This window comes from Leopardus geoffroyi, chromosome D1 (genome assembly GCF_018350155.1).
Source record: "Leopardus geoffroyi isolate Oge1 chromosome D1, O.geoffroyi_Oge1_pat1.0, whole genome shotgun sequence".
NCBI lineage: Eukaryota > Metazoa > Chordata > Mammalia > Carnivora > Felidae > Leopardus > Leopardus geoffroyi.
In genome coordinates, this window is record NC_059329.1 from 62,135,531 (window position 1) to 62,155,975 (window position 20,445).

The 20,445-nt window shown below is 42.2% G+C and overlaps 2 protein-coding genes across 2 annotated transcripts; one reads left to right on the plus strand and one right to left on the minus strand.

Annotated features, from left to right (window-relative positions):
* Positions 1-2,920: 2,920 nt before the first annotated feature.
* LOC123602515 (olfactory receptor 51I2-like) lies at positions 2,921-3,859 on the plus strand. The gene has a single exon (XM_045486998.1). It carries the CDS (start codon positions 2,921-2,923, stop codon positions 3,857-3,859), a length of 939 nt encoding a protein of 312 aa, XP_045342954.1.
* An 8,977-nt stretch (positions 3,860-12,836) lies between these two features.
* On the minus strand, positions 12,837-13,781 carry LOC123602516 (olfactory receptor 51I2-like). The gene has a single exon (XM_045486999.1). The coding sequence runs from the start codon at positions 13,779-13,781 to the stop codon at positions 12,837-12,839; it is 945 nt and encodes a 314-aa protein (XP_045342955.1).
* Between the last annotated feature and the right edge of the window lie 6,664 nt (positions 13,782-20,445).

Consider the following 20,445-nt stretch of genomic DNA (forward strand, 5'->3'; position numbering starts at 1 on the left):
GCTGGTCATCAGCAGAGCCTCTCTGTTCACCCCAACTCCTTCTCAGCCTGTCTTTGCCTTCTTGAAGCTCTGTAGCAAACCTTCACAGGCATTCTCTCTTTGACTAGAAAGTAAAAAGTAAAAGGACTTAAGAGCCATAAAAGAAAATATGTGGGAAAACAGTGATAAAGGGGAGGAGATTCGATCTAAACAGAGAACTTGAGCTTCTCAAGCCCACACGGCCAGGACAAGCCCCATCCAGGGGAAATGCCAGGGCTCCTCACCCCCTCCAGGGCCTGTTCCCCTAAACCACCCTGATCCCTCTGTGGCTTTAGAGAAAGGAAAATTCAGAGCCAGAACAAGGGAACTGGAGTCCTGCATTGGAGACAAGAACTTCTGCGTGTTGTTGGCCACGTGAATCTGCCTTAGCCTTCCTCTTTGTTCGATAGTGTCTTTGAAATCTCCATGCAGAAATGTGTGCTCTGTTTTCCTTCTCAGCATCTTCTCCAACACCTCAATGGGTCTCAAAGACTGAACTAGACATTAGAGAGTCTTACAGTTCTTTACTCAGATGAGGCATTGTCATCTGCTTCCATGCTCTAAGAGGCAGGCTCACTTGGGGGAGCCTCCACCTCTGTCATAGATTCACTGGTGACATAGATGTAAGTTCCTGGCAGGGTATCTGGCACGTAATGTGCTCAGCAAGGATTGGTTTTCTCTCACTGATTTCTTTTTCCCATTCATCCAGACCCCCCAACAAGGTGAGTCACTCCTGGGAATGATAAAGGATGTGCTCTTGGGGCTGTCCGGCAGCCTTTTTCCCACAAATGCTACAACTCAGATCCCTACACGCACGATGGCTTTTGCCCTGTCCTGCACAGAATCCTGCTCACTAAAGTCTGTTTTCTTCCTTTTCTTCTCCCTTCTCTTTCTGTTCCTTTCACCTTTGCTCACTTCTCTTCTGTTTTTTTTTTTTTTTTCCTTCCATGAGTTTTTATGAAGAATGATAATTGCAGTCAGGTGGGGGAAAATAGAGATGAATGGGGTTGTTCAGTCCTGGATCCCAAGCATCACATGTCTGGAGAGAGGCAGGTATGCACAGACTGATTCTAGGACCAGAAGGGATGTAATCAGTAACACAGAGAATGGCCGCATACTTCCTGGGAACCATAAGACGATCCAAATTATAAATTTTCCCATAAACTCTGTAATGTTCCCCTCGTAATAATGCTGAATTAAGCGTCATCCAAGAATTTCTATGGCCTTTGTATACCTGGGTCTCCCGGGTCCTTTTTCTTCCATCCTGATCAGCAAGGATTCTGAGATTATGCTGTGACCATGTTTTGTTAGGTTTGAGAGAGGAAGGGGAAACAAAATATCTATGGATTCTTCTCCTATATGAGGGTGCCTTGGCCTGATACTGTTTTGCCAGATGAAAAGTCTTCCAGCCCTCTCTGTCTTCATCCATCATGAGGGGCTGGAGGTGAAAGAATTCCCAGAACATCAGAATGCTGGAGATTACAAAATGTAATCACCCTCACAGAGAAATGGCGGTGGGTTAGCCTCTGGGATTGGAGTCAGGAACACATGTCATGGTAGAATAGCTGAGTAATAGAGTACATGAGGGTGTGTCTATGTTGTGAGGGGTTAATAATGTGGGCACAGGAGTCTACACACATGTAAGTGACATGCTGTTGAGGGTCGAACTCTGCATGTACATTGTGTGTTGTGTGCATACAAAATCTGCATATACGTCAGTGTGGACTGAGTGTATGAGCACCACAGGGCAAATGCATGTTCAAGAGTGTGAATGTTAAGAATAAGAGTAGAGTATATCTGTGCAATAAAAGTAAGTGTGTGCGGGGCTCCTGGGTGGCTCAGTCAGTTAAGTCTGACTTCGGCTCAGGTCATGATCTCCTGGTTCATGAGTTCAAGTCCCGCGTTGGCCTCTGTGCTGACTCCTTCAGATTCTGTGTCTCCCTCTCTCTCTCTCTTCCCACCCCCAGATCGTGTGCTCGCTCTATCTCTCTCTCTCTCTCAAAAATAAGTAATCATTTAAAAAATTAAAAAAGAAAGTGTGTGAGAGACAGCAGTGCAAGTGCAAGGTGCTCTTTCTAAGAGCAGGAATGGGATCCTGGTGAGGCTGTTATGAAGGTACATGAATGTGTCTCTGAGATAAAGGATATTTTGAAAGTATATATGACTATGTAAGGGGGTGAAAACCTGGTGTTTGGTGCAATGCCCTTCCACAAGCTGAATGGTAGCATAACTATAGAACATTTAAGAGAGAAGTAATAATGTTTCCAAAACAAGGAACACCTTTGTGCATTTCCACAACGTTTTCTTGTTCTTTTTGTTTTGTTCTTTTGGAGCACTTCTGCCAATAAAAGGCTGGTGTCCAGAGGTGGTCAATTTTCTCCATAGCCCATGGACCCTTCCCCTCTCTCACATAGCACATCATCATTCAAACTAGCTCTCAGAAATGCTGTCATTAGTCGAAGACACCTCTGGTTAACCGTTTTCAGGGAAATGTTTAATACTTCCAAGAGTTATTGTAACTCTAATTCCTGGTTGTCTTTACAATGACAATCTATGGATTATACTTGACATATTTGCATTCAATGATGCTCTTAAAACTAATTGAAATATAGAAAATTTTCTTTGTTCCTAAGTAATATTTTTGAAGCATTCTCAATGTCTTAATTTTCTTCATAAAATAGAGGAAATATTAGCCCTTCCTGGGGCCTGCTGATCATAAAATGAAGAAAGAAAGCTTGCCTACATTTACCTCTAACCAGTGATTTCAGGAAGGCATCAGTTTCCAACTGTGTAGACTTCACCCGCTGTGTGGCTTACTCCCTGGCTTCTTGCCCTCTAGTAGAGGCAACTCCCAGAAGTCCCCAGGTTCCAATCCTGAAAAGTGCCCTGGCCTCCCCCCACCATGGGACTGTTCAATGTCACTCATCCTGCTTCCTTCCTCCTGACCGGCATCCCTGGTCTGGAGAGCTCTCACGCCTGGCTAGCAGGGCCCCTCTGTGTCATGTATGCTGTGGCCCTCGGAGGCAACACTGTGATCCTGCAGGCCGTGCGAGTGGAGCCCAGCCTCCATGAGCCCATGTACTACTTCCTGTCCATGCTGTCCTTCAGTGACATGGCCATGTCCATGGCCACACTGCCCACCGTGCTCAGAACCTTCTGCCTCAATGCCCGCAATATTGCCTTCGATGCCTGCCTGATCCAGATGTTTCTCATTCATTCCTTCTCCATGATGGAGTCGGGCATTCTGCTGGCCATGAGCTTTGACCGCTACGTGGCCATTTGTGATCCCTTGCACTATGCCGCCATGCTCACCAATGAAGTCATTGCCGGAATAGGCATAGCTGTGGCTGCTCGGAGCTTCATCACCCTCTTTCCCCTTCTCTTCCTCTTCAAGAGGCTGCCTATCTGCAGATCCAATGTTCTTTCCCACTCCTACTGCCTTCACCCAGACATGATGAAGCTGGCCTGTGCTGATATCACTATCAACAGCATCTATGGACTCTTTGTTCTTGTATCCACCTTTGGCATGGACATGTTTCTTATCTTCCTCTCCTATGTGCTCATTCTGCACTCGGTCATGGCCATCGCTTCCCGAGAGGAACGCCTGAAAGTTCTCAACACATGCGTGTCACATATCTTGGCTGTACTTGTGTTTTACGTACCGATGATTGGGGTCTCCACAGTGCACCGCTTTGGGAAGCACGCCCCACGCTATGTACACGTCCTCATGTCCAATGTTTACCTCTTTGTACCTCCTGTGCTCAACCCTCTCATTTACAGCGCCAAGACAAAGGAGATCCGTCGAACCATTGTCCGTATGTTTCGGCGCATGAAAACATGACTTTCACGCTTGCCTTTAATATCTGATGTTGACTGTAGCCATAAGTCTTCATCTGTGGTGTTATTGTCATCATCACCATCATCATCTTCAATCACAAATAATAAAATAGTTGTGTTTGGTGTGGGAAAAGTAAAAGATCAGAAAGTGGAGATAACACAAAAGAAATGGTAGTACAATCAGCAAACCTCAGTGGCATTCATAGAGAGGTGAATGTTGGTGATTAGATAACATTTTCCTGAGGAAGATTGATGTAAGCTAGGAATCATTTTTTATAACAGAACTATTACCAATATTATAATAACTAATAAATTGAGTGTCATCACTAAAAGTGTCAGGTTCTATAAGAAATTGATGTGATTTAATTCATTTAACCCTCATCACAATCTCATGAGGTGTAGAGAATTAAGTCAGTTTTTCAGAATAACATAGATGATAGGTGATTCAGATAAGAATCAGTTCTTGTCTATCTCTACTCTGTGTGTCTAACCCCAACAAGGACCACCCTCTGTCGAGTTGGCCTCACTATTAACATTACCACAGTTATCCTTCCCTTCACCATCACTGTCACCTTGAACATTCATGAGTGCTTCAAAACACTCAAAGCACAAAGTGAAATTTGATGTATTGTCAGAACTTGCTATACGATGTATGACCCCAGAAAGCTGAAAGAGGCTGACATCTAGAAGAAACTCCAGATTCTTCTCTGCTTCCTTCATCTGCTCACTAAACCATCCTCTCACAGGGAGGTTCAATATCTGAACCATAGACCTTTTTTCTTTTTGACATTGTACTAATAAAATGATTTTTCTTTGTCTTCCTTTCTTGGGATTTTAATTTTCTTCTACATAATGATGTGGTAACAGATGTCAAAAATCATGTCTTTCTAGAATTTCTAGCTAAAAATCCCTGGGAGAGGCAACAGAGAATTTATGACTTAGACACTAGAAAATAATTATTTTGCACCTTCTATTAGATCGGCTTTCCTGCATTCTCTTTCCTTGATACCAGGGAGGTAGGATACAATAAGAAATTCCTTGGCAGAATTAGAGTACTCTCAGATGAGGTTTGGGCTTACATCTAGACTAAGTTAAAGGAGATGCCCTATTGAGACCGACCTACACACAAGGGAAACTGGGCCAGATACCCCAGCACAGCTGAGCATGAAGTTATCTAGAGTTTTCTTTTTTTTTTTTAATATGAAATTCATTGTCAAATTTGTTTCCATACAACACCCAGTGCTCATCCCAACAGGTGCCCTTCTCAATACCCATCACCCACCCACCCCTCCCTCCCTAAGGGAATATGAAAGTGAAGTATCAGGTGCCAGAGGGAGGGAACTATTTCTGAATGGAAACGATATAAGCATTTGGGATTCCAGGTTCCATAAGTGAAATAAGAGAATCATAATGTCAGTGCCCTTGTAACATCACTCAGCATGAGTTCAAATGGGAAATAATGAGTCAGACTATGGTCTTCAGTCAGTTTAAGTAATATATATATACATTTTTCTTAAGTAGGCTCCACACCCCATGGAGGGCTTGAACTCATGACCCTGAGATCAAGACCTGAGCTGAGAACAAAAGTCAGATGCTTAGCTGAGCCACCCAGGCACCCCAATAATGACCTTTTTGATTCATACAAGAAGCACTGCATCAGTTAATAATAAGAGTAGTAATTTATTATGCCTTGAGAGTCAGATTAAATTATTATATAGGTGCAAAGGCAAGGGTTGGGGACCCTTCTATATATGAAAATGAGGAAAACGTTCTCTGATTCCAACCCCAGGGAGAAGAAGAAGACGACCTTTTCACTACAGGCCTAACATTGACAGCCAAGGGTAGAAAGAAGAAAGGACAAGGAGCACTGGAATAGGAGCCTCTTATACATGCCGCTGGCTCCTCTCCACTTTATTTCCTCCCTTCTTTCTTCATTTTCAGTTACCAATGTGGCTTGTTTACAGGGGATAAGGAAGAAACATTCCTACGTTTCTCCTCCTCTTATGAAGTACTTCAGAAGAACTTAGGGCCACTGCTGTGTCTTCCGTCCCCAGAAGGTGGAGATTAAGCCCTGCTTTTTGCTAAAATGGAAACTTTCTCTTGTCTTTCTTTATTTAACAAGCTTTTCTTTAAACTCAACCTTTTTCCCTATTGACATGGGAAAATACCTGGATTTGGCCAACTAAAAAGAGAAGAGAATATTTTACACTTCTTTTACTATATGTCCCTTAGTTCTGCCTTAGAAAATTAGGTCACAGGGCGCCCGGATGGCTCAGTAGGTTAAGCGTCTGACTTCGGCTCAGGTGTCATGACCTCGCAGTCCATGGATTCGAGCCCCGCCTCGGGCTCTGTGCTGGCAGCTTGAAGCCTGGAGCCTGCTTCGATTCTGTGTCTCCCTCTCTTTCTGCTCCTCCCCCATTCACACTCTGTCTCTTTCTTTCTCAAAAATGAATAAACATGAAAAAAGAAAACAATTGTGAGTTAAAAAAAAAAAAGAAAAAGAAAAAAGAAAATTAGGTTACCTAAGAAAACTACATACTGAACTTGGCTCAGCTAAGTTTGCAGGGGGACAATACTGAGGTTTGTGGGGGAAAATGTCTGAGTAATAAAAGTCATGCTTTTGCATTGCCTGTCAGGGGTGCATAGTTCATCCTCCAGGGCCTGCATTGGGTGGGTCAATAAAGAGATGGAACTAGAACAAGACTTACAGTAGGGTAGGATTCCTGACCCCCGTGCCTCATAGTAAGACTCACAGTAAAATCAATACAACTAGAATGTGATGCAGAATTGAGAAAACACACATCCACGTTGTGTGGCCTTCCATGCAATTAATTTCTGTGTGAGCCCAGGAAGTGGGAGAACCTTCAGAAATGAGAGCAGGGTAGCAGAGGGCTATGACCAGGCCCCTGGGCATGGCTGACCATCAGCCCCACTTTCTCAGTCCCACTGAGGTTCACCCCACCTCCAGGAAGCCATCTCCACACTTGATCAGTTCTGCTAGGATGGGACAGCTTTGCTGCTGCTGTTGTGATTCAGTAGGATGAGAAGCGCTCTTCCCCAGAATCAAGGGTACAGACGATCTTTCTTCCGGGTTACGGTTCTCCCCAGGAAGGGCATTGCCTCGTCAGGAGAATATCCGACCCTCTTTGGTCAGCTGCACATATTTTCCCACCGTGCTGATGCAGGGTGGACTCAGGACCCTGCACCACTCTGTTTCATGTTCAGGAAAGAGGGGATCCACGTGTTGGTGGCTGTGCACTGAGCACAGGAATGCCCTCCAGACAGCTCAGTGGGGTGTGTGCCCTGAAGAGGGCTCAAGTTTCATAGAAACAAAGAACAACTCATGAAGTCAGCAGTCACTTTGTGAATTACTATCTTCCCAACTTCAAACAAGTAATTGGGTCCCTGCTGAGCAATTACCCCATGCAGGGGAAGAGGAGGACCTCTTATCAAGCAGCACCTGAACACGAATGTCTATTGGGAAGGTCATGGAGAAGTCGTGACTGCTGGTTGACCCAAGAGCTGGACCCCAGCAGTGGGGGCTCCTCACCCCTGATGCTGTCCTTGGAATGTGCATAGAGTTTGTCTTCCCTCTCCCTAACGCAGCCCCAAGGAAATGACCTTCAGATAGTCATGTCTTGCTGAAACCTTCTATAAAATATACATGACTGAGCCCAGGTAAAACCTCCATAGAAACTTAATTTTTTTTTCTTAATGTTTATTTAGTTTTGAGAGAAAGAGAGACAGACACAGAGAGAGCACAAGTGGAGGAGGGGCAGAGAGAGAGGGAGACGCAGAATCCACAAAATCCAAAGCAGGTTCCAGGCTCTGAGCTGTCAGCACAGAGCCCAACACAGGGTTTGAACCCACGAACTGCGAAATCATGACCTGAGCTGAAGTCAGATGCTTAACTGACTGAGCCACCCAGGCGACCCCCTCTATATAAACTTTTAAGATTCTGGCAGCAGGTGTGAAGATGTACTGGCCTTGGGTCATCCAGGACAAACCTAGTATGTAAGTTTCCTTGTTAAATCTGCCACGTACAGATCTGGGGCAGCCTGCATCTTTCTCCGGGTTCTTCCTGTCCTCAGAATATGGGGGTCAGTTTCAAATAATACTTGGGAACCTCTAGAGGATCTTTCAAGCCAAAGTCAGAGGCCAACAGCTTGTTCAATGGATTTGTCAGATTAGGTGTAGGTGTATGTGGTTTGTATTCATATTTCTCATATGAAGTGTTTTTATTCTTTTTTCTTTTCTGCTATTACCCGTGGAAAACTTCTTTATCAAATATATGTAAGAAAACAAATAGAGGAGATACTTTATCTGTTAAATGATTATTTGATTTAGTCTGTTTTGTACATGTGTCACTCAGGAGTCAGCTGACACCACCTAAACATTGGCTATTTCGTTGAACTTTGCATAAGCCCCCAACATTCTTCACAAAGAAAGTACAGCCCCCAGCAAAACTTATGATACATTTCTGGAGTCATGCATCACTCATCCAAAGCATGGATGTGTGGCAAGCTTTATGAAAAATTTAGATTATAAACAGATCTCAATTAATAGAAATGCAACAGACAGAGCTGGTTATTGGACAATCTTAATCTTACAACATTTACAGCCAGTAATCGTGTTAATAAAAAAATTTTTTTCTCAATCTCCATTTTTCCTAGCACAGATATTAGTCACTATCCTTTATTCAATCCTGAGTCTAAAAAAAGCACTTTTTTTTTAGTGGAGTGGATATAATTCTGGTGACACACTATTTTCCTTACAATCTTTACTTCTGGTTTGCTTAAAAGAAACACAGCTCATTCCTTTATCCCTCCAAAAGTATTTATTGTGACTTACAACATGGGAGGCACCATATTCGTTTTAAGGGCTCCGTGATTATGAAATTTAGTCATTAGGGTCTGCGAGAGAAAACTGCCTGAAGGGAGATGGTAGGGTTATGAAAAAGGCTCGCAAGATGTGTTTACTAACTATTCCTTTTAAATCCCCCTTGCTTAGCTAGGCCACGTTGGGAATGGCTGCAGTGTGACAGAGAACGTGAGACTGTAGTTAATGTTTATGAGAACTGTGCATAGCAGCATGAAGCCTGGGAACCACAAGGCTATTTTTTAGGGCAAATATCCCATATTACAACCTGGGAGTAAGAAGCTTCCTGAATGGCTGTCTGTATTCTTACCACAGAAGACAGTCTGTAAGCAACAGTGGCTCCGAGTCAACTTTAAATACTAGTCTGGGTGGTCAAGCACATTGTCCCTGACTGAGACAAAATCCTCTGTGAATATTAAACAGCTTAGAAGAGACAGAGTGTTAAGTGGCTTTTCTGTATTGGGCATTTGACATGACATTGTATAAACTAAATCTACGGTGGATTTTAACACAAAATTCTGGAGTCAGCAATTTCATAAACAAATCTTACATGAAATGTAGAAGCAAGTAAAATAAATCTGAAACTCAAAGAAATTCCTGCGAAACATATATCCAAAACTTTATACGCCTAGGTTACAAACACTGGAATGGAAATAGCTCTCATTTCATTTATTCAGCAAGGATGGAGATTAATGATTACATTCTATTACCATCCAACATTTAGCATCCAAATATGTGCAATAACGTTTTTACAAATAATGTAGAAAAACAAGTTTACAGTTATTAGGGAGAAAGAAAGTTAAAAGACACATCTTAGGTATAAATTGGACAATTAATTGTACATGAGTTTTAAATCAATCCTGGTTTATTTTCTTTTTTTTTTTTTTAATTTTTTTTTCAACGTTTATTTATTTTTGGGACAGAGAGAGAGCATGAACGGGGGAGGGGCAGAGAGAGAGGGAGACACAGAATCCGAAACAGGCTCCAGGCTCTGAGCCATCAGCCCAGAGCCTGACGCGGGGCTCGAACTCACGGACTGCGAGATCGTGACCTGGCTGAAGTCGGACGCTTAACCGACTGCGCCACCCAGGCGCCCCAATCCTGGTTTATTTTCAATACACTTTCTGAACTGTGTTAGCCTTCAAACCACACGAAATATTATAAACAGGTTTATAAATGTATCATTTATTTAGATATCAGATTAAATACTAACCTTACCAGTTTGAACACATGCAATTTATGTCCAAAAGAAAAGTTTTCTTTTAACATACTGTTAATTAGTAACTTGATCAATATTTTTTAGGCAGCAGTAAAACATATACATATATACATGAATAAATGTAAAGGATTTTTTTCCGTATTAATGAATTAAGAACTTTTAATTTTCTGCCTCCTCAGTATATTTTTCTTTAATTCACAGTCAGTATGCATAGGTCATATTTACTGTGTGTGTGTGTGCGTGTGTGTGCGTGTGTGTGCGTGTGTGTGCGTGTGTGTGTGTGTGTGTGTGTGTACACCCCAGTGGTCCTTGTCCAACTAAGGATTGGCAGGTGAACAGTTCTAGAACAATGAAAGGGATTTCTCACCTTTTTTGTGCAGTGATCCCTTACTTATTCAGAGCTTAGCCCAGCACATTTATATTCAACTGGTGAGACACACACAAGAAAACATTCCCAGTGTCACATGCTCTTTGTTATCGGGAAGCAGTGCTTATCACTGCCCCCGCCCCAGTGCTCAGCACAGGTTATTCATTCCATGCGTGTTTGCTAAAGGAATAAATAAGGCATCACTGAACAAAATGATGACAGAAATACTTTGTGTTACACCTAGCACTCACTCTGCCCCTTATTCTGTGACTTTTCAATTCTGTGGTTGGAGAACCTATGAAATACTGAAGTCAGCCATATGGTTTCTGATATTCAGTTATAGATACCAAAGCATTAGGATATAAAAATAGTTTTAAAAGAAGAGGAAAGATTCCCATTGTAATTGTAAGCATGACTGTAAGGGCCGTGGGTTAATCTTTCTCCTTCCTTTCTTTTTCGCTCATATCTGTGTGGAGAGTTAGTTTATATCCGATTTTTGGACCCATACATAGAGAAGGATGGTTTTCCAGGTGACTGGGAGGGGGATTCTTTGGACTGGGAGGGGATGGCTGGTAGCTTTTCCAGCTTTGTGGCTCTCGGGCGCCGTCTATTGTGCAAACAGCGCAAAGGAACACCTATTTTTGAGGCCGCTTGTGTGTCTCAGAGCTAAGACTGTTTCCAGAAGATGTCTAGCTCCCTCCCTCTGTTCCAACCCTAGAGCTCTCCAAACCTTCCTTCCAAGGGGTACATGCAGTTGAGAATTTTATTCTGTACTGTGGCGCTATCTTGCACCTGCTTCCTCTACAGCCTGCATCTGTCATCAGTACAGTCTTCCTTACTCAGTGATCTTTATCTGTTTATCTCTGGTTTCCTTAAGGCTGAGGTTAAACCCTCCTGGAAAAGCTTATTTGTTGAACATTTCTGAGATTCTCAAATGCTTAGGAGCACCACAGCATTGCTTGATCCTCAGGTGCATGAGGACGTGGACCTTGATAGGCTTGTTCCCAGTTTCACCAGTCAATCTCAAGGTCACCTGCCCAGATTTCTGTTTAGGTTACCATCCTCTCCTGTTGGGGGTGAGTGTTTGTGATGGGGGGGGCATTTCTTGTTGGAATAAGTTTGGTTATTACCCTTCACGCCACTGCTCCCTACCAAATACTTTCTAACTTTGTGCTTTGGCTATAACTACCTTGTTCGAGGGTACTTGTTATTTCTCTGTCATCTAATACTGTTGAAGATGTTATCTCTATATTTTTATTCTGTTTCATTTTTTGTAATGGATGGTGAATTTTGCATTCAGGTGGTGTTCAGAGAAGATTCAGATATATATTGTTGCTATGTTTAGGGCAATGTCATGTCACTCAGTCCTTATGGCTTTATTTTTTAAAAGTTATTTGATGATGATTTGAGAAAACAAATATGGAAAAGGATGTTTCTTTAAAAAGTGTTAAGTTTCTGCCTCAGTGTCTGCCTCCTCCAGTCATCCAAAAGAGCTGACATATGCCATAGCCTGCCCTCTGTCCAGTGAAAGCTGCCGTGCTTGTGTTTACTTCTGTCAAGTGTTCACGTGCCCTATGTGGGTTGTGCTCTATGTGTTTTGCATGAATTTTCAGATGATTACTCTCTCCTCCTGGCTGTTACTCTACAGGGATTATGCTTTCTGAATGTCCTGATATTCTTCAGCTTCTCTACTTTACTCTACAGCTCTACTCTAGCATGTGCTGAAGTCTCTGGGCCTGGGTGCTCACTAAAGCCATGAAAGTCCATATTCCAGCCAATTGTGGGCCCAACTGCTGTTGCCTCTGAAGCAGACTCGCCCCACCATCAATCACTGGTATCTGTTAACCTTCCATTTAGAGTGCTAACTAGCTCTCTAGAAGAAAGTTAGTCATCCCCCAAGTCAAGTCCAAGGAATAGAAATATATGATTTTTTCCACAAATTTTTTCTCCTTGTTTTAACTTGTAAAGTTCAGGTGTAAACATTTGTATTGCATAGTCAGAATGTCAAGCATATAGGTTCCATTTTATAAGACTCATAAATAGTCTTATTTATTTCAAAAGTCAAAAGTTGGTCACAGCTATTGTGTGTCTTTAATTTTTAAAGTTTAAAGATACTCAAAGTATTATTCCTTTAAAATGTATTAGGTGATACCTTTGATCTCAAGTAACAGTCTTCAGTTATAGCATGGTTTACATAGGTGTTTGTCTGTTTTGAGATTTACTTGAAAGCATAGATGTAACTAGTTCATTGGGACAAATAAAAGAGCCTAATTGAAGACCCTCTTCCTTGTTAGATCTGAGAGAAGTCATCTGTGGCAACTTGTGACATAGTTAATTACAGCATAAGGCAGTCCGATGTATTGAGTTAATGGGTTATACCCAGGCTATCCCATACAACTAATAGCAGATACCGAGCAGAGGTACATTTACAGGAGGAGATTGAAACGCTCCAGGGCCAAAATCAGCAAGAACAACAAACTCCTAGGGTACTTAGGTTCCCAGAAGATCTCTCCCTGATCAAAGCTTAGGCTTAAAAAACATTTTATGTAGCCTCTTACGAATTTCTTTAGTCTTAATGGAATAGATAATTGGGTTGAGCATTGGAGGCACAAAGAGATATACCAGGGACATTAACTTGTGCACATACTCAGGGGCATGCTTCCCAAATCGATGAACCATGGACACACTAACCATGGGTACATAGAAGATGAGCACAGCACAGATGTGTGACACACATGTATTGAGTGTCTTAAGCCTCTCCTCCTGGGAGGCAATGGCCAGTACAGAGCGCAGTATGAGCACATAGGAGAGGAGGATGAGCACTGAGTCTACACCAAAGGCGGAGATAACAATGAACAAGCCATACATGCTATTGATGGTGGTATCTCCACAGGGCAGGCGGATCAGGTCTGGGTGCAAACAGTAGGAATGGGTTAACACATTGGCCTTACAGAAAGGCAGCCTTTTTAGAAGGAATGGCAATGGAAAGACCATGCAGAAGCTGCGGATGATGATGGATATGCCCATGTGAGCCACACGGATATCAGTGAGCACTGAAGAATAACGCAAGGGGTTACAGATGGCCACATAGCGATCCAAACTCATGGCCAGCAGGATCCCAGATTCTGTCCAGGAGAAAAGGTGGATGAAGAACATCTGGGTCAAGCAGGCATCGAAGGCAGTCTCCGGGGCATGAAAGCACAAGGCAGCCAGTACGGTGGGCAGTGTAGAAAAGGACACGCCCAGGTCATTGACAGACAACAGAGACAGGAAGTAGTACATAGGCTGGTGCAAGCTCTGCTCCTCCTTTATGATGAAGAGAATTAGGATGTTACCCAGGATGGAGACAGCATAAAGCAGCAAGAGGAGGGCCGCTAACCAGTGCTGTAGGCCCTCCATCTCTGGGAAGCCTGTTAGTGTGAAGCTGGTGGTGCTAGAGGTATTAGTCCCAAAACTTCCCATGAGGATCCCTGAGTGGCTTTTGGGGAAAGAGAACCAGAGCAAAGTGAGGTCAGAAAGTGGAAGATCAGGAGTGGTCACTGTCCTCAGGATGGAAGGGGCAATGATACTTAGAGTCCATGACAGTTAGATCATGAAAGGGTCAGGAAGGAACAGGTAAGAGGCTGTTAGTTATATTTCGGAACTTCTATAGTCTTACCATATCCACAGATGGGTCATGGGCTCCAAATCCGTCTCCACAGATACCCTTTGACTCTTTTTTGAGGGTCAGATATTATCCCTTATTCTTGTTGTCTCTGTGTGTTCTTTACAGAAAGAATAAAATCTTTCTCCATTAGTGGAAAGTGATTTTACCCTTTATTCCTACCAGTTCTTAGCTACCGCCTTCTTCAAGAAGTGAGGTACGGGATGTCTTCCTTAACCCTCCTGGCTTACTGATTCATTCATTCTTGTGAACGGGATGACATCTCCATCTATGCTCTGCACCGTTTCTCCTCTCTTACCTGCACTCAGCCATCACTCCAGCTCCTTCCTCATCCTCTCTTTGTTGCTTGAGCCCCTCACTCATTTGTCAAGGGTCCAGAATCTCTGATTCCTCCACAGCTGCCTGCTTTAGATTGTCCTCTCCTGCATGTTCACATTTTTTCTTCTCCATTTAGATGAAGCATTCTCAAACTGTACTGCATGTTAGATTCATGTGAGGAGGTTTAAAAAGCTCTCTTGTCTGGGTCACACTCTTATCAATTAAATCAGAATCTCTGTCAGTGGGTCTCAAAAATATATATTTTTTTTATTTCCCAGGTAAATGTGATAGGCAGCCAAGTGTGAAAATCAGGGGCTTAGAACACTCCCATAAGCTTCAGCTATGTCCTACCTTACACCAACTTCTTTGTTGAGGAACAATTTCATGATCTACTGTCATGAGAAATAAACAAACAATAATCTTCTATAACCATTCACTTTTTTTCTCATTCATAATTAAAATTTTCAAAATTATTTTCTTTTTTTTTATAAACTTTTTTTTTTAAGTTTATTTATTTTTGGGACAGAGAGAGACAGAGCATGAACGGGGGAGGGGCAGAGAGAGAGGGAGACACAGAATCGGAAACAGGCTCCAGGCTCTGAGCCATCAGCCCAGAGCCCGACGCGGGGCTCGAACTCGCGGACCGCGAGATCGTGACCTGGCTGAAGTCGGACGCTTAACCGACTGCGCCACCCAGGCGCCCCTCAAAATTATTTTCTATTTATAATGTGCTTCTTTGTCTCTTCTCTGTACATCAATGATCCCAAATTTATGTAGCTCAGATTTCTCTTCTAGTTATAGACACAAACGTTCAGTTCCCTGTTGGACCATCAATTGTAAGAGCTTATCTGCATCTCAAACATAACATCCAAAGTTGAACTTGTTAATCACCGTATTTGATCCTCTCCAATATTTATCATCTCATGAAAGCCCATCTCCATCTACCAATGCACTCAAGCCAAAAAAACCTAGGAGGCATCTCTCACCCTTTCCCGTACCAAGATCTAATTAACCTATTACCATCTTTCCAGACTATAACACTGGCTTCTCTCCTTCATCGCACTTCCAACTGTCATCCATCCATCTCCCTCAGCATCTGCAACCGGGATGTCTGTAGAACCTTCCTTAATGATTACCCAGCTTCGTGTCATGCCCCTCTCCCATCCATTCTCCACAACAGAACCAAATTATTTCTTTATAAGTAAAATGGTGTTACACTCCCACTGAAAATCTTCCAATGGGTTCCTTTACCTTTAGAAATAAGAATTCATGCATCCTTACTTTGAAGCATCATCAGCACTACCTGGGAAGGTGTTACCTTCCAGTTATTCAAATCACTCATTACTTCTCTGTTCATGGTTGTGTGCCACTGTTACACAATCCCATACATATTTTTCTTCATGACTCATCACACTTTAGAATCATAGAATTATTATATACCTGTTTGGATATTGGATTAGTATCTTTCTCCGCCCATAAATTGTAAGTTCCCATAATTGTCTGGTTTACTTCTCATCTTATTCTCAGTGCCAAGCTGAGTCACTGGCATAGAGCCCTGGACTAGGACTCAAAGATGACCAATTCTAGTTCTAATCAGTAAGTATCGATTAAGTAGATAAATACATTATGTGAGGAAGAAGCTACACATTCTCAAGTGTAAAGTGAATTTGATAAACTAAATAACTCACCTGACATCTAACAACTAAGTTTTTATCTCAGCTTTGCCATATGGCAGCTGTGCATTTAGTTTACATCTTCACACCTTATTTTTACATCTATAGTATAGAAAAAAATAACAGAGTAAAACATTTAAAATTCATATTCAGTACGCCGGTGCAAGTTACGCACTGAATAAATGGCAACCACAGAGCAGGAATAAAAAAGGTTATTCAGGGGATGGGGTCCCCTGGTCCTCTTTCCACACTGTCTGCCCACTTTCAAGATCCCAAAATCTTTGTCTCAGCCTTTATCCACCACCCAGTGAGAATACTGGAGTGTGAGTTAATTACATTGTAACATCCGCACTAAATAAAAAGCTTCGGAGGCCGCCTGGCTGGGTCTATACGTGCTTGGAGGTGTAGAGTAAATCTGTAAGAATGAGGCCAGGACACTGGGATTTCAGGCATCAAGGGCTGCAGATGGGAAGTGTGGGTTAGGGGAAGAGGAATGTAGGCAAAATCTCTAAATTTAGATCACAGACAGCCTCTCCGTCTTCTTCAACTATTTGTACCCTGATTGCCTTAGGATTTCGAAGCTCATAATGAGGTTCTTACAGACCTTTGAGTGGGAAGAGTTGAAGTCCCGACTTACCTCCCTAGGGCAGCTGTGCTGGAAGGGAGGAGAGTGGTGGGTGAAGTATTTACCAGGGTGCATACTGGGCACACAACCTCCCCGCCTTGATCTTTATAAAGCTGTCTCTTAAGAGCCCCCTGGGCCCAGTTAGCCCTGGGGCTCAAGGGGGCTGGGGCAGCAGGCACTGCACAAAATCTTAAGTGGTTGGCTCCCCTGTGCTCTGGAATCTCTCTTCTTTAGAGGCTTCAAAGAAATTAAGAATTCTAACTGTGTTGCTCTTTATTTTATAGAAGAGGAAGTGAAGCCCAGAAGGAACCATTCAGGAAGCCAACAAAGAGTTGGATTCAACCCCAGACCCTCTGACTCTCACCAATTCCCAAATTAGAGCTTTTTGCACTAAGTATCCTACAACATAAATAGATTTCAAAAAACAAAATAGCATGACCACTAAAAGCCTAATAATTTACAGTCAGCAAATAGAGGGGTGCCCGGCTGCCTCAGTGGGTAGAGCTTGTGACTCTGAATCTCAGGGTTGTGAGTTCAAGCCCCACATTGGACATAGAGCCTTCTTATAGTCAGAAAATAGAGTGACCATCCTGGTTTGCCTGGAACTATACTGGTTTTAGCACAGAAAATCCTGCACGGAGGGAAGCCCCTCAGTCCTGTGAACTGGGGCAGTTTGTCACCCAACATCCAGATCTAGATTCAAAACCAACTTCTTAAACATCCTTAAAAACATTTAATTGGCTCCAGTTCCTAATTCCTCATTTGTAAAATTATAGTACAGATTCTTATAAATCCAATTGACTATGAAACTTAATATCACATGCTAAGTGCTTCTGACACAAGAACTACTGAATAGAAAAATTTGAAAGAATTTGATAACCAGTGGGCTCTGGGGGCCCTGGGGGCTGTGAGGACAGGCAGATTCCCAAGACACTAAGGAGAGTCTTTTGGTCATCTCATATCGCACCCAAACTTCTGTAATGAAGAAATTGAGGCTCTAAGGAGGAAGAGACTTGCTGACAGAGAAATTGGCATAGAGACAGGACGTGAACAGAATTGTCCTGATCCAGACTCCAATTCTATCCCCACTGCCCATGCTGTCTCTTATTACCAGGGTTAGGAGAGGGAGAAAAGAATAACTGGTATGTTTTGACCTTTTACCAAGTGTCTGGGACCATGATAAGTTGCTTGATATAGATTAGCTTATTTAATCCTCAAAGAAAACATGATGAATGCATTTTATTATGACTAAAATCAGTACTGGATTTCTCAGTAGGCACACTACACCTACAGAGTTACAGCAATGGGGAAGTAAAGCACTAAATATATATATATATATATATATATATATATATATATATCATACACTATATTTTAAATAAAACATTATATTAATATTATATATTAAAATGCATAAATATATTTTAAATAATAAATAAATATAGAGGCGTTTGTATATATAAAACCATTCATGGCTCCAATGGAGATCCAGAAAATGAGATTAAATGTCTACTTCTTTTTTTAAATTTTATTATTTTGAGAGAGAGAGAGAGGGAGAAAGCAGGGGAGGGGCAGAGAGAAAGCAAGAGAGAGAATCCCATGCAGGCTCTGCGCTGCCAGCACATAGCCCAACGTGGGCTGGATCCCATGAAGTGTGAGATCATGACCTGAGTCAAAGCCAAGAGTCAGACACTTAACTGACTGAGCTATCCAGGTGCCCCAGGCTAGTCTATTTCTAATTTTCCCTTACTCCAAGGTATAAAATTTTGGAGTCCAGGAGCCCCCTAAATGTCTATTTCTTATTTTTAATATGAAATTTATTGTCAAATTGGTTTCCATACAACACCCAGTGCTCATCTCAACAGGTGCCCTCCTCAGTGCCCCTCACCCACCCTCCCCTCCCGCCCACCCCCATCAACCCTCAGTTTGTTCTCAGTTTTTAATGGTCTCTTATGGTTTGGCTCCCTCCCTCTCTAACCTTTTTTTTTCCTCCCTCTCCCCCAGGGTCTTCTGTTAAGTTTCTCAGGATCCACCTAAGAGTGAAAACATATGGTATCTGTCTTTCTCTGTATAATTTATTTCACTTAGCATAACACTCTCCAGTTCCATCCACATTGCTACAAAAGGCCATATTTCATTCTTTCTCATTGCTAAGTCGTATTCCATTGTGTATATAAACCACAATTTCTTTATCCATTCATCAGTTGATGGAAATTTATTCTCCTTCCATAATTTGGCTATTGTTGAGAGTGCTGCTATAAACATTGGGGTGCAAGTGCCCCTATGCATCAGCACTCCTGTATCCCTTGGATAAATTCCTAGCAGTGCTATTGTTGGGTCATAGGGCAGGTCTATTTTTAATTTTTTCAGGGAACTCCACACTGTTTTCCAGAGTGGCTGCACCAGTGTGCATTCCCATCAAGAGTGCAAGAGGGTTCCTGTTTCTCCACATCCTCTCCAGCATCCATAGTCTCCTGATTTGTTCATTTAGCCACTCTGACTGGCGTGAGGTGTTATCTCAGTGTGGTTTTTATTTGTATTTCCCTGCTGAGGAGCGACGTTGAGCATCATTTCATGTGCCTGTTGGCCATCTGGATGTCTTCTTTAAAGAAGTGTCTATTCATGCTTTCTGCCCATTTCTTCCCTGGATTATTTGTTTTTTGGGTGTGGAGTTTGGTGAGTTCTTTGTAGATTTTGGATACTGGCCCTTTGTCTGATATGTCATTTGCAAATATCTTTTCCCATTCTGTCGGTTGCCTTTTAGTTTTGTTGATTGTTTCCTTTGCTGTGCAGAAGCTTTTTATCTTCATGAAGTCCCAATAGCTCATTTTTGCTTTTAATTCCCTTGCCTTTGGGGATGTGTCAAGTAAGAAATTGCTGCGGCTGAGGTCAGAGAGGTCTTTTCCTGCTTTCTCCTCTAGGGTTTTGATGGTTTCCTGCCTCACATTCAGGTCCTTTATCCATTTTGAGTTTATTTTTGTGAATGGTGTGAGAAAGTGGTCTAGTTACATCCTTGTGCATATTGCTGTCCAGTTCTCCCAGCACCATTTGTTAAAGAGACTGTCTTTTTTCCATTGGATATTCTTTCTTGCTTTGTCAAAGATTAGTTGGCCATACATTCATGGGTCTAGTTCTGGGGTTTCTATTCTATTCCATTGGTCTATGTGTCTGTTTTTGTGCCAATACCATGCTGTCTTGATGATTACAGCTTTGTAGTAGAGGCTAAAGTATGGGATTGTGATACCTCCCGTTTTGGTCTTCTTCTTCAATTTACTTTGGCTATTTGGGGTCTTTTGTGGTTCCATACAAATCTTCGGATTGCTTGCTCTACCTTCAAGAAGAATGCTGGTGCGATTTTGATTGGGATTGCATTGAATGTGTAGATTGCTTTGGGTGGTATTGACATTTTAACAATATTTATTCTTCCAATCCATGAGCATGGAATGTTTTTCCATTTCTTTGTATCTTCTTCTATTTCCTTCATAAGCTTTCTATAGTTTTCAGCATACAGATCTTTTACATCTTTGGTTAGGTTGATTCCTAGGTATTTTATGATTCTTGGTGCAATTGTGAGTGGGATCAGTTTCTTTATGTGTCTTTCTGTTGCTTCATTATTAGTGTATAAGAATGCAACTGATTTCTGTACATTAATTTTGTATCCTGTGACTGCTGAATTCATGTATCAGTTCTAGGAGACTTTTGGTGGAGTCTGTCGGGTTTTCCATGTATAGTATCATGTCATCTGCAAAAAGTGAAAGCTTGACTTCATCTTTGCCAATTTTGATGGCTTTGATTTCCTTTTGTTGTCTGATTGCTGATGCTAGAACTTCCAACACTATGTTAAAC

Coding starts and splice junctions, on each gene's coding strand:
- LOC123602516 (XM_045486999.1), bottom strand. CDS start 13,781: ATGGGAAGTTTTGGGACTAATACCTCTAGCACCACCAGCTTCACACTA.
- LOC123602515 (XM_045486998.1), top strand. CDS start 2,921: ATGGGACTGTTCAATGTCACTCATCCTGCTTCCTTCCTCCTGACCGGC.